This window comes from Lutjanus erythropterus, chromosome 18 (assembly GCF_056507025.1).
Source record: "Lutjanus erythropterus isolate fLutEry1 chromosome 18, fLutEry1.hap2, whole genome shotgun sequence".
NCBI lineage: Eukaryota > Metazoa > Chordata > Actinopteri > Lutjaniformes > Lutjanidae > Lutjanus > Lutjanus erythropterus.
This window is the reverse complement of record NC_139334.1, coordinates 21998299-22013030: the sequence shown is the minus strand read 5'-3', so window position 1 is coordinate 22013030 and position 14732 is coordinate 21998299. Positions and strand designations below refer to the sequence as shown.

The window sequence follows — 14732 nt, the reverse complement described above, 5'->3', positions numbered from 1 at the left end:
GAGGTCAAGGAAAATATTCATGACACTATTACAAAAGCGTTTGACAGTGTCATAAAACTAAATGACATCTTTATGACAAGTCCAAAAGGTACAACTTTGCCGGAGGTCAAGGATTTTCCTTGACTGTCATGACACATTTATGATCTCATGACAGCCGGTGCCAAAACCAACCACACATAAGAGTGTAATGTCATGTTAAAACAAAAGCTAAACACTTTCTTTAAGTTTGGTAATGTCAAGCTGTCATGACAAAGACACTGACAGATTATATTGTCTTGGTTCATGTGAAGCTGTCATAACAAAGACATTTTAGCCTTGTTTAATGACAAGTTGTCATAACAAAGACATTATTGGCTTGATTAATGTCAAGTTGTCATAAGAAAGACGTTTTTGTCATAATCGCTATCAAGTTGTCATGACAGAGACATCTCAAACAATGTCAACTTTGCATTAAAAATGACATAATTAAACAAATGACAGTTGTCAGGTGTCGTGGCATGTTATTACAGTGTAATGACACCAAAATAAATGCTAAAAATTTTAAGTTGAATTAACTTGAATAAATAAAACTTGTATATTTATGTGAAAGGATTTGTTGATTCCACTAAATTCCTGAATGATGGTTTTTCAGTTTGAGCTCACGTAGAGCGATTCAATGATGCTTGTTGCTCCTGTTTTGCTCCTTTGACAGGAAAACGGTTCTGCACCGCAGGTTAAATCAAATTGCTCAGGTTGGATTTAGATTATTTTCTGTGTGTGTGTGAGCCCACATCTGCTGTGACATTTTTGTCTGACATTCAGGTTACGAGACGCTCAGTTTTCATCTCAGGTGTTGGAAATAAAAGACTCGCCCCCCTGCTGAGTAAATCTTCCTCTGTCTTCTTCGAGACACATGCACACCACCGTCCCTGTCTCTCACGCTCTTTTCCGCTACACACGCACGCATTCAAATGCAAACCGTCGCCTTTTACCTCCTTTCACAAATACGGATATTAAACCACCTATCAATTTCTTTTCCGTCTTTCATCTCAGACATATATTCACATCCACACACCGATCTCCCTCGGTCCGTCTCTCCTCCAATCTTCCATCCTCCCCTCCATACAGCCAACTCACCTGGTGACAGCGCTGGTAAAATATGAATGTGCTCAGTGAAGTGTTGTTGTTTGGAGTGCTGCCCTGACCACGAGCTTTGTTTCTGGACTGAATAGGAAGCTAAGCAGCCATTCAGAGGCTCAGGCAGAGGTCCACGCCGTTGGATGTTAACAGCGAGAACAACTCGCTTTTTCCACAAGCGTTTTGCTCAATGCAAACAATTCATGAGTGCAATGTTAAGCCCGAGCGGGCCTACAGTGAGCTTTTGCAATAAGTCAAGCTGCAGCGAGTTAAAGAGATCCCTGGCCTGAAGCTGTGGAGGAGATACCTTTTTTTTTCAGAGCTTCAGCTTAGGTCTTAGGCCTCTTTAGCCTTTCTCAACCACCAAAACCCTTCAGCACACACACACACAAACACACACGCTCCCAAGTCCCACCTCCTTGCTTTTCGCTCCAACTTGCATCTAATAAGCTCTGAAACTGCAGGTGCTGCTGTTTCTTCTGTGCTCCTTTTTTTTTTTTCGTTTTTTGGCATTGTGCGTTCGGTTGCACACTTTCCAAGTGTTGCTCCTTTTCTTATAGGGGCCTAAATAAGGAATGAGCTTATAACTGGGAGCTGCTCCCTCCTGTTCTGATTCAACGCACTCCTGTCGGTTTGCTTACTCCACATTGCCCAAAGATCCCTCTGGGTTTATGCTCGAGTATTCACACCACGGTGTGTTTGTACTGTGTCTGTGTGTTCTTGCGCTGGTGCCCATGTGAGTGTGTGCTTGTTTGTTTGTGCCTGCTGCATGTGTGCCTCTCTGCTGTCAGTGTATGGGGCTTTCGCTGCATGTATTTGTGCACATGTGTTTCCAAACCTGAAAATCTCATCAAACAGTACTCTGAATTTGTTTTGGTGGAGGCAGAAGTTCAGTTCCAGGCTTGTAATTTGCAGAGATGTGAGAAAAAGTATGGATTTTATATTTTATACTGGAATAATGCTGGCATTCCTGTTAGCTTGCATCCTTATCTGTGTTCTTTACTATTTTTAGCATTGATAACTGGGTTTTTAACTATTTTTAGTGCTGACATGTGGGTTCTTGACAATTTTCAGCATTGATATCTGAGTTTTGAACCATTTTTAGCAGTGACATCTGCATTCTCGATGATTTTTAGCATTGATATCTGGGTTCTTGAAGATCGTCAGCATTGATATTAGGATTCTTTACAATTTTTTACATGAAAATCTGCGTTCTTGACCATTTTTAGTGTTGATATCTGGGTTCTTAACCATTTTAAGCCTTGATGTCTGTTTGTATGAAGTGTATATGTGTATTCTTGCACTGGTGCCTCTGTGTGTCCTCTTGTTTGTTTGTACCTGCCTATGCGGTGTGCGCATTCAGTGTGTTTCAAAACTTGAAAATCTTCAGGTCAACCTATCAAACAGCGCTCTGAATTTGTTTGGTAGAGGCAGAGGTTCAGTTCAAGGCTCTTCATTTTCAGATGTTCGAGAAGGGGTACAGCTTTTATATTTCATACATGAATAATGCTGACACTCTTTTTGGCTGTACTTATCTTGCATCTTTAGTTTTTCTGGGTTCTTGATGATTTTTTAGCATTGATACCTGGGTTTCTTAACCATCTGTGGCTTTGACATCTTCGTCTTTTTGATTTTGAACATCAATATCTATGTTCTTTACTATCTTTAGCAATAATATCTGGGTTGTTTTAAGATTTTCAGCATTAACGTCAGGGTTCTTGATGATTTTTATCATTAATATCTGGGTGCTTAACCATTTTTTAGGTTTGATATCTGGGTCCTTTTGATTTTGAATGCTGATGTCTGTGTCTTATCTGGGTTCTTCTATGATTTTTGGCGTTGATATTTGGGTTCTTCACCATTTTTAGCATCGATACCTGTGTGTTCTTACACCTGTGCCCGTGTGTGTGCTTCATTCTTTGTGCCTGCTGCATGTGTGCCTATCTGCTGTCACTGTGTGGGGGGTTTAGTTGCATGAATTTGTGCACATGCAGTATATTTCAAAACCTGAAAATCTCCAGGCCAACTCATCAAACAGCACTCTGGATTTGTTTTGTAGAGGCAGAGGTTCAGTTCAAGGCTTGTAATTTGCAGATGTGTGAGAAGGGGTATGGATTTTATATTTTATGCTGGAATAATGCTGACATTCCTCTTAGCTGTGCTTATCATGCATCCTTAGTTCAGAGTCTTTATAACCTGGCGCTTGTGGATTGTGCTTTTACCTGAGAAGAGAAAAAAAGATAAGAGCATACGCACAAAAATACACACACAAGTGTGTACCCTCGAGGTCCTTGCAGGTTTGAAATGTGTAGCTGCTTAGAGAAAACATCCATTTCATTCCTAACCAAGCCTGAAAAAAGACCCGTGTACTTCAGAAAAACATCAACCTGAGTCTGGATTGACCTGAGCAGTCTGACAGCACAATGGCTCACAGGATCGAGCCAGTCTATGTCTAGCAGGCCCTTGCACACTGCACACATAGCCACGCATCTGTGTGGTAATAGTCTGAAAACTTTCTGGTGCCAGACAGCACAGCCACCTTTTATCTTGTCTAGACTGTGACATCATAAAAAAAAGATACTGCCAGCGTTCCTCAAGAGCTCGAAAACTCCACTCAGGTTCCCTAAGGTCTGCTTTAAAAATGACATTTTAAATTCAAATGTCTGATAAATGCAACAACAAAGTTGGCCCAGAGGCAAAAGCAGAGGATGTCAAAAACAAACAGAAGCCCATGCTGAGAGCCCCAACAGACTTGAGGATCTGTCGTAAGCGTCCACGCAAGTACGGAGACATATACGCACACATTGCACACACGCATACAGTGCATTATATCTGGCATGTCACAGGGATGAACGCTGATGCTTCCAGCTTGTTTTTAAGACATGCTGGATTAAGCTCGAGTGATGACTGGCACGGATTTCTTTGTTCCCCCGAAATGCACTGAAATACTTCAAGATGCTACATGTAGGATTTTGTCATTGTTTGCAGATTGTTTCTGCCTGTCTTGAGAGTGAACGGCAAACGTCTCTTTATTAGTGTCCATGAAGAACACGCAGCGTGTATTAAAGGAAAGAGACGCGATTAATGGAAAGAAAAAGGGCTGGCTGGCAGTAGGCTGTTTGGGGTTTAAGAGCTGGCGTCAGTGGCCAGCTCAGGAAGTGGCCCACTGAGCCCAAACAGCACTCACTGAAAGATGTCCTATTCAAGTTCAGTTGTTTTTGATTCATCCATCATGAAACAATCTGGAGAAAGTCGACTTGAGCAGAGGTTCACACCAAAAACAGCCCTGCATGATGTGTTAGTGAAGGTACTGGTAAGATGCCAAAACAAGTTCCAGAAAGTCCAGTTTGTATAAAACTTATTAGATGCCTAAACACTGTATTGCAGTTTTTTACACAGAATTTTATTTCTCTGGAAGGTTAGCAGCAATCATTTTATCTTTCACTGCAACTTTGCAAGAGCAAGTTTGCTTGGCCTAGTCCAGCACCACCCCAAGTCCACCACTCTGAGACTGACAGGGAAAACAGTACTGAGGTCATTCATAAAGTCTCCTGATGGACAGATAGTTTCACGTTAAGCTTAATTAGTTAACCGTAAACTGCTTCCAACTATAGTGCTGTTAGCTAAGTTACTGTGCAGCTAGCTGTCGGCACTACATGCATGGAGACAAAAGATGGACAGAGACACTGACCACTGCCCTAAACAGACAAAAATGTAAATGTGACTGACTCTGCAAAAGGGGGATTTCCCAATCCTGCAAGTACTCGCTTCACTGGGAGGAGATCGCACAGTATGCGTTTCTTCTGTGACCAGTAGTGCGCTTGAGTCTGTAGCTCTTCATCATGCTGTCAGATAGTGAGACGAGTAAAGGTCAACGATGATGCCCACACTGTGAATCTTTTTTGATAGATTTAGTTACCATCATTGTTAAAAAAAATATTGTCACTGATTAACGTGACCCCTGGTGTAGGCTCTCTCTCAGTCCAACAAAGTCCGCTCTTCACACAGTGTACGACACACTTAATATGAGCCAAACACTAAACACAGCCAACCCATCTCTAACGTATTCTGTTGTATTTCCAATACATAAAGCTTTATGTTTGTGTTTACCTCAAATCTTTTAGTGATATTTCTTACTTGATGCTGTTTTGTGTTATTATTAATGCACATTACTTGGAACAAAACTTTTTTTTATAAAGTACCATACATCACACTTGTGCCTATTACCTACCTACACAGCAGAAAATGCTCTGTTGGGAGTTATTGCTCTAATATATCACTAGAATTAATTGTGCCAAAACACTGAAATTCAAAGAGGCGACTAAAGTAGTAATAGGCAATAACTCTGGTGATGTGCTTTTTTAAAGTTTCATTGGGTCCACTTTGGTGCTTGTCACATGTGATTGCCCTCAGAATTTTTTTTGAATACATCCTCTGTCTCTCGAAACAGCACAGTGCTTCTCCATCTTATGGGCTGGAACTCACGTATTCACAAAAAGGCTCATATCACCTTATCACATCCCAGCTCCCACATCTGCCTCCCTCCTCCATCCACTCTCATTTGCTTTCTCTCCCAACAGCAGCAAGTACAAATACAACTTCTATGATGCTCCGGTTAGCTCTTATTATTATTCTCACGTCCTCACTCTTGAAGTAATTCTACTGTTGTGCTCATTGTGAGTCACTCTGGATAAGAGAGCCGGCTAAACGCCTCAAATGTAAATGAAAGTGTAAGAGAATCTCTCTAAAAGTCAAGCAAATTAGAAGTCAGCCATAATTGCAAAGCCAAGAAAAATAATAATTTTAAAAAACGCTGGTCCACCAACAGCTGAGACAGCTGTGGGATGAACTGCAGATGATCATTATTACAATTAATTTGACAATGATATATTTAGAGATTCGTCTTCTGGTTTTCTAACAAGCTGAATCACTAGGAGCCATAACTTGCGGCTTTTTCTGCACAATGCACACTCATCAGCTGCTTGGTTTTGCCATTCTCTGCGTGCTTTACTCGATAACATACACATACATTAACATTTAGCCATACATAAATATTTAAAGGATAGATGGCATAGATGGATCTCACCCTGAGCAACTTAGAACGAGAGCAGATATAGATTTACATACTAATTCCTGCAGCTGCCTTCGGGCTCTGTTTTGATCCTCTATCGTCACTTTTTGAGTGCCTTTTGACGAAATACGCATGATGTTTGTTTCATTGCTGCCGGCAATGTGCTGAATAATGCTCACACCTGTAGTAGGCGCCGCCTTTCCCTTTCCCTTTTCCTCAGTGCCACCCGCCGCCATCTCGCCATCAACCCCCTCCTTCCCGCCACCGCCATCTTTCTGGCCCCCCATTGAGTTCAAAAGAAGAGGACTATTTTCACTTCACCCTCACACACGCACACACACTCGTAGCCTTTCCCAGGAGGATAAATACATACTCCACATTAATTCATCCATGTCTTTGCAGTCTTCAGTCAAATATTCTTTTTTTTTTTCTTTCCCTCTTTTGAGACTCAAGGACTTTGAGCAGAGGGCTGCTCTGTTTACCTTGTACTCCCGCGTGGGATATTTCCATTTGAATTAAAGTGTGTGGGTTGCAGTTCAGGTGTAGATATCTCATCTTCAGACAAATATGTATGTGAATGTGTGCACATTGTATGCACCTGCATTGATTCACAGTATATGTCCAGATTTAATGAAGTACTGTATGTCAGAGGTGACAAAAGCGCATAAATTCCTTATTCAAAATAAGTACACACACTTGAGTCAGAATTAGATGAATGAGTACCTCTACTTTTACAGAAGTGGAAGTGAAAAACACCCTGGAAATGTACCTCTTCTTACATTGTTTTTGTTTTTTTTGTCTTATGTGTTTTGTTTTGTTCTTGTTATGTCTTTTCATTTTATACGATTTGTTTTTGTCCTGTTATGTTGTTTTTGTCTCTTATGTCTCATTTGTCTTTTTATGTCTGTTTACATATGCCATACATCTTTTCTGTCTCATTACATTGTTTTTGTCTTGTTAGTTTTTCTTCTTTAATCGTGTCTTTTTTGTTGTTTTTGTCTTGTTACATCTTTCACGTCGTTTTTGTCTTGTTGCGTCTTTTTTGTCTTGTTACGTCTTTTAAGTCATTTTTGTTTTGTTATGTATTGTTTGTCATGTTACGTCTTTTTTTCTCTAAACCTCTCTTTTATGTTGTTTTTATCCTTTTATGTCTTTTTTGTCTTGTTGTGTCTTTTGTGGCATTTTTGTTTTGTTACATCATTTTTGTATTTACATATTGTTACATCTGTTGTGTTTGATATCCACTGATGGATGCACCAAAGAATCTTTTTTCCGTGTTACTTTTCCATCCATTTAGATTGAATTCACTCTTGATGTTCTGAAGGCGGCGCAAAATGATGCAAAAAATAGTTAATAATTTTCCTCAGATGGATCAAAACTAAAGTAACGAGCCTGTTTAGAAAATGTTAGGAGTAGGAACAAGAGATATTTGTCTTAAAACGTAGGCACTAAGGTATTAAGGTAAAAGATCTAAAAATAACGACTGAAGCAGATAAAAGATACCTGAATCTAGTAGTATTTGTACTTAGTTACTTCGCACATCTGCTGTATGTGCACATCTTTGGTGTGTGTTTGTGTGTGTGTGTGTGCGTGCACAATTGTATATGTTATAAAGATGCAGAAAATGTGGCTGTATTAGTGCCAGAGGGTGTTTACAAGCGTAATGTGTAATGCATACCTATCACCTCCGTTCAATGAGGCGGTGCACATCTTAAGTCATGTTAAGCTAAACTTTGAGCTCCCTATACAAAAGCAGTCCACCCCCCCTCCCCTCAACCTTGCCTGGAGCATTGATGGGATGAAAAATGGATAGAAGCCCCAAAGGAAGGAGGGGGAAGGTCCATCTGTGAGCTGCATTCAAGGACAACAGTGTTATCCATTTTGGAACAGTATGAAACAAGCCAGTGTTTTCAGAGGGGTTTGGAAATGCGGGCTTCTGGATGAACTGTGGATGCTACTGTTGTCTTGCCAAGCCAACTGTGATGTTGCAGATTAGATGCGAATCATTGACTCCTTGTTTGTATCAGCGCGACTCTTCTCATCCAGAGTGAGAGATAATGAACAAATGTGACTGATTGTTTCTGATCAGTGTTGTGGTGAATTACTGCAGCAACAGGGATTGTTTTGCAGCACTCTGGCGCTCATAAAAGCTGCGTTTAATGTGATTGTGTGTTATTCAGCCCTGAGGTGTTGGGGTTTGGCTATATCTATTTATCTCTGTTTTGATCGTGTTTTCTCTCTTCTCTCCTCCCTTTCGTCTCTCCTTTTTTGTTCGCTCCTCTGTCATCTCACTTTTGTGTTTACCCCCTAATTTTGTGACTTCTTTTTGTCTGTCTTTGCACGCGCTTTTTCCATCCTCTCCTTCCTGTCATGTCTAATAGAACCGGTTCCACCTGCAGATGTCGGCCCGCGTGCCTCCGTCGACCCTGGGCAGCCTGCTGCTGGCAGTCCTGCAGGGGAAAGAAGGAGACAGGGACAGGGGGAGCCGAGGTGAAGGCAGCTGGGGAGGAGCAGCTGTGATCTGCCCCGGCTGGGAGGAAGGAGGTGACGGGCTGCTGTCTCACCTGCAGACTCACAGTGGTTCTACCTGGCATTTGTGGGACATCATCAACCTGACCCGGATCTCTGGAGGCGGGGAAGAGAAGAGGAGAGGGGAGGCCAGCGAGGAGAGGAGGGAGGATCAGAGGGAAGAAGAGGCTTTCAAGATCCTCTCCACTCGTTTTCTGCGCTCCTCCTCTCCCATCTCCTCTGTTCTCCTCCTGGGCTCTGACCCCGAGTGTGTCTCCTCCGTCCTGCGGGCCGCTCAGCGCCTCGCTCCATCGCTTCCAGCACTGCAGTGGATTATGGGATATCCCTTGTCTCCAGACTCGCTCCACACGCTGGGAGGTCCCCTTGGACTGCTGGCCTACGGGGAGGTCGGCCGAAAGCCAATCAGCTTCTACATCCGGGATGCTTTGCAGCTGATCGGCCGTGCGGTCACTGCGGCGACCATGGTGAGGCCGGACTTGGCTCTGATTCAGAACATGGTGAATTGTTACGACAAACCAAACAGACATGAGCTGCCCTCCTCAGGACAGTATCTGGCCAGGTATATGCACACACACACACACACACACACACACACTAACTTAAAGGGTCGATTCACTAAGATGACAAAAAAAATATGTTCTCATTTACTTCTAGCAGTATCAAGCTATGAGGATAATTTCGTTTTACAGTGAAATTAAAATTCAGTTTTGAAAAAAATAATCAATATATAGATATATCCTTAGTGTTATATACATACTTATGTAATCAAACTTATAATTAGCATAAAGAAGTACTGAACTGTATTTTTCTGACGTCACAATGCCCCGTTAGTCAGGTTGGGCATTGTTCAAAAATTTTCAATACCAGCACTGGTAGCAATACCAGTCTGTGAACAATACTTTTTTCAATATCAGTCATATAAAATCAGTTAAACGAAATGAAAGTTACATTACACTATGAATCTTTAGTTTCATTTTCCAGCTCCTTTTTATGCATTCTTCATTTTATGTGTTTTTTAGTCAAAGCATAAAAAAGTCTTAGAGCATAAAAAACAAGTCACAACCTTGAGATTTGCTCCTAAGGTATCAAAATTCAATAATCGATACTCAATAATATTGAAGCAATTTGGTCGGTGCCATAAAAGTATCAAATTTCGGTACCCAGCCCTGTGCATTAGTAAAATTAAGTTAAGAGTGCAAAAATCACAAATTGCTAAACAACAGCTAACTATATTATGACATGACATTGTATGTCATACTGTGTGTATCATGGCATGGAGTAACGTACAAACTGCTGAGGTTACAAGTCTTCCTGCTTGCTGTGAAAGTTTTGACAGGCTGGTTATTGACATAATTCCTTCTGAACTGATTAAAGGTACGGCTGACATTAGTTCGACCCCTGTCCTTTGTATAATGCAGGATGAACAACACTGAGCGAACAGGAGCCTGATGACCAATGACTCAGCAGCAGTGTTGGTCAAGTTACTTTACCTCTTACTTTACTTTAATTTGAAAGTAGTTAGTTACTTTACAATATTAATGTCTGTGTAGAGAAATGTGTGACACTACTTTTGCATTACTTCCACAAAATAACCACAGATGTAGGTCTGGGCATTATAAAGCGGAAGAGGGTCATTTCATACTGATATCCCCACAAAGGCTCCAAGGACCTGAAGCATTTTATTTATGGTTCAAGTCTATTTTTTTGACAATACGTTTACATGTGTTAACTCAAGGTTTATACCCAATAAGAAGGCGCTGAATAAATCTAGATTTTGCTCAGCAGAGCAGAGTGTGCTGCTCTCTGCCTCTCTGATAAAGTTTATTATACAGGTTTTGTAACAACAGCCCCCATTTCCCATCATGCCTGTGCTGGACTGAGTAGTCTGTGAAGAGAGGACAGCTTTAGACATGCTGAGGACCTCTTAGCCTCTGTATACGGGGCATGCGCTCTACAAAATGAGCTACCAGGCCACCCCTGATTGATACGTTTAAACTTTAGTATGGTGGCTGTTATATTTCTTGACACCAGCTGCAATTAGCTATAGCCTCACACACTTATTGGCCCTCCCACTTCTTAAATGAATCCAGTGCCATTGATAACTCGACATAATATATGTAATAATATTATGTTATATTATTTTCTTACTGCTAAACATAAGACATGGTTGTGAAAAGTCACTTTTTGCACCACGTTAACACTTCTAGCAGGTGTTGGTAGAAAGTGAAAGTTAGTTAGCCCACCTTGCTATCACTGAGCTAGCTTGAGATATCTGCCTTTGAGACTTCTACCACCATTTACATTTTCATTAAAGAAACTCAGTGACATCTCTTTTGAGTAGTGTCCCTGTTACCCCTGGATAACCCGCAGACCTTATTATCAACACTTTTAGTGTGGACTTTTTCTTTGGTAGAACATGGTTTTTTAAATGTGTTTGTGTAAGTTAGGTGAACCAGCCAGTCAACAAATGGAAACTGAATAAATTCTGTGGCACTTAGCCAAAGGTCAAGAGGTCAGTTCCAGAGCATTACCCTGCAGCCGGGAAAGATTTGTTCAAGAAAACTTCAGCAGAGCAGATGACAGAGAAAGTTATACCTCTTCCAGAAATTAAATATGTTGCTCCAGGCGACATAGGATTAGTAATAGTCTCGGACTGAACCTCAAATAACCCCTGAAGCCAGAAGGCCAGCAAGTTTTAATGACTCTGGTCGCTTAGAAATTCTTAGCCAAGGTCCTAAAAGTGTACTCATTTAAATCACCAGTTGATATATGGAAGACACTGACAAATTGCAATTAAATTCTGCTTGTCACCCCAGCTCGTTAGCTTTCTGAGTGGCACTTTGGCATTTTTGTGAGGAGTTGTTGGCTCCACTTGTTGTACTGTACGCTCCGGTTGCTGCCCTTGTCTGTCCTCTGCACCACAGGGGCAGCTCCTCCTGAATAGCTCTGTCATACTGGGGTTGGGAGGAGGTCTTTATGGCATACAGATTCTCAGACTGACACCAGAGAGTTTTGTCTGTTTCTCTTCGCTGTTGCCGGCGTTTCAATCCCTGCAGCTTTTAAAGGAGTCTCTGACAGCTCTCACGGGCTCCGTCAAGGTGCGGCTTGAGATAACACATGCACACACGCAGAAAAAAACAGCATACTGAAACGCACATGAAACCGTAAACGTTTCCCTTAAAGCAGAAAAAAAATAAATCCTCGTGTTTATACGCGGCTAAAAAAAAACCTCACATACGTTACAACCCCTCTTAAGCCATACGTGGATGATACTGAGTGATGCAGTGAAGCATCGTGCCATAAACTCAATCCAGAGTTACGTTTCTCTGCTCTGCCAGTTGACATGAATATTTTTCATCGGTGCAACGGATAAAACAGCATGTATCCAACTTCTGTGGTCATGTGGTACTGGTGAGAGAAGGATTTGTGGTTTGAGCTGGGCCCACAGCAAATATTGAACACACAGGGTGCCTGCCAGCTGAGAGTGATCATCAACACCACCCACATAATCACAAGCTGGATTCTCACAGTGTTCCCTCCTTCTGCAGTTTAGTTGAGCCTTGGGATGCCAGAACAATTTGGCGTGGAGGGCCAGAGGCTAAAACAAGTGGAGTGGGAGTTTTGTTACAAAGCAGTATTATCGAACATTCATGATTAAACAAGTTTATTAGGTTTAATGTTGCTCGTTTTTAACAATGCTAGCAGGCTGGCATGGTGAATAAAGTCTTTCTGTTCGTCGGTCCACCACTTTGTTCCAGCCTGATTTTGACAACTATTGATTTAAAATTTTGGACAAACATTTTTGGTCCTCATACGATGAAGCCTACTGTTTGGTAACTGACTCACTTTTCCTGGAGTAGTACTGTTACAGAACCTGGGATCGCCAGTCCAGTTGGCAAATTGGCTCATGCTAATCGGTGTGGAACATCTCAGTGAAGGGGCATCATTCCTGGCACAGTCCAAAATGCATCTGGATGTAATTGACTCCTCCTAGCTAACCAACTAGCTAACAGTTAATTTCAATTAGCTAAATAGTTCGCTAGAATGTTGCTATTATTGGCTATCAAATGTAACTAGCTAGCTAATGATTGGCTAGTTGTTTAGCTAGTGTTTTGCTACAGAGAAAAACACTTGCCAACTCGTTAGATATTGTTTGATGTAATGTAGCTAGCTATTTAGCCGGTGTTTTAGCCAACTTAAGGTGTGACTAGGCTAAAAGCATTACAAGTCTGCCAGCAACATCTTTTAACCATCTTTAAAAAATGTGTTTCTGTTCAACATCAATAAGCCTAGCTTATTATCTAAGTACAGGAAAGAGTTGGCCAAGGCTGGATTTGGGAAGGGTCAATTGGATGGACCTATAACTAATCAGAGAAACAAAACACATGACGTAAAGTAATTACTAAATTAAACTTAAACCAAGTACTGTCGGAAGTATGCCAAACATCTTTAAGTGCTCTGCTGTACCACAAATCGTCTCTCAGAGGGTATTAAAGTTTTTAAAAGTCTAAGTGCAGTTGTTAATTCTTCTTTTAAAGAAAATATACCATCCTATTTGTTCAATACTGACACAATAGTAGATTCAACAGTTTCACATCAGCAGCAGCCATTGTAGTTGTTCAGGAGAATGTCTCAACAGCCAGTAAGGCCACAATTCACTGTACAGTTGTCAAATCAAACCCTCCCTGTATTAGTAAACAGTGATTGGTCTCAAACAGATCCAGGATGGCTGGAAGTTTTTGAATGGGAGGAAGGTTAGACGTATTTGCCAGAGCAATTGAAACAAATACAATGAAACACCTTGTCAACTCTTAGCTGGTTTGCCAACTTTGGTAATTAGAGTTAAAGAGGTGTGACTGTTGTTGTAAACTCTTACACCGCTTCCTAACATACAAGAACCGATGGAATTCAAGCAGGTGGAGGGTGAAAAATTGTCCACACACCAAGCAATGATGCAGCAGCACCGGTTGTGATTTCTCCCTCTTAAATGTTAAATTTATTTATACATAACTAACTTAATTTTCCTAAATCAGTTTCTATATAATGAGAGGACAGCTCACTTACTCGTAACTCCCAGCAGCTCCCCGTTTTCCTTACAAAACTCTACTTTTTAAAGTATCACTCTATAAAAAAGGGTGCTGAGGATCATATAAGATGTGCTACTTTTCAACCTCATAAAGTCTCTCATCCTCCCTGGAACAGAAACGTCAGGGGTTGTCAGTGTCGATTTTGATCAAAGAAAATATGCTGGAGGTGAATCAAGTGTGCGAAACTTTGCAAAAATAGGACCAAGGCGAGCGGTTTTTCAAACAAACGACATGTCACTTAGCCTGTTCGCCGATGCATGAAGCAGGTTTGGACATCCTCTTTGAGAAAATGTGATGTTTGTTTCTTTGAATCACTTCCAACTAGAATGCAGCGTTAGTCTTACGCTTTGAACAACAAAGTTATGTAACCAAAATTTCATCAGGACAAGGGAAAGTCACAATCTTTCCAGCGAAGGACCAATTAGGACAAAGTCTAGATGATCAGAATGGGGTATTTATAATAGAGTCCTCGACAATACAGTGTCAGTGACCTTTGTTCCTGGCCTGGGAGCAACTGATAAAAGAGGTTGTTCTATCACACTATTCAAACCGGCCCAGGTAGACTTCATGCCCTCCAGTGTACTCCCTGATTCTTATCCCTCCCCTGCCACAGCCAGACATGCCACTGCTCTGGAGAGCCCTAACAAAGCTGCGGGAAGTGAGAGACATCCACATGGAAAAGGCAATTAACAGCTCAATGCCCACGGGACAGAGCGAGGAAGTCAGGGAGGGAGGGAGGATGTCTGGAGATATAAGCAACAGAGCAAGGTAGGACGGAGGACGAGGGCAAAAACTGCACAATATTACTCTTTTCTGATTCAAAGCAGTGGAGCAGAGTAAAGATATGACAAACTAGCCACTTTTGATGTAGTTCTTCCGAATGTCCAGAATAAAAAAAAAAATCCCTGGGTCCTTATTCCCAAAAATAC

The 14732-nt window shown here is 41.4% G+C and overlaps 1 protein-coding gene across 1 annotated transcript in view; it reads left to right on the top strand.

Moving 5' to 3' along the window:
* Positions 1 to 14732, top strand: part of grin3ba (glutamate receptor, ionotropic, N-methyl-D-aspartate 3Ba) — a 112256-nt gene that overhangs the window by 50292 nt on the left and 47232 nt on the right. The window contains exon 2 of the mRNA XM_084742786.1: positions 8569 to 9275. Coding sequence (XP_084598912.1) covers positions 8569 to 9275 — 707 coding nt within the window. The remainder of the gene's footprint in view (positions 1 to 8568; positions 9276 to 14732) is intronic.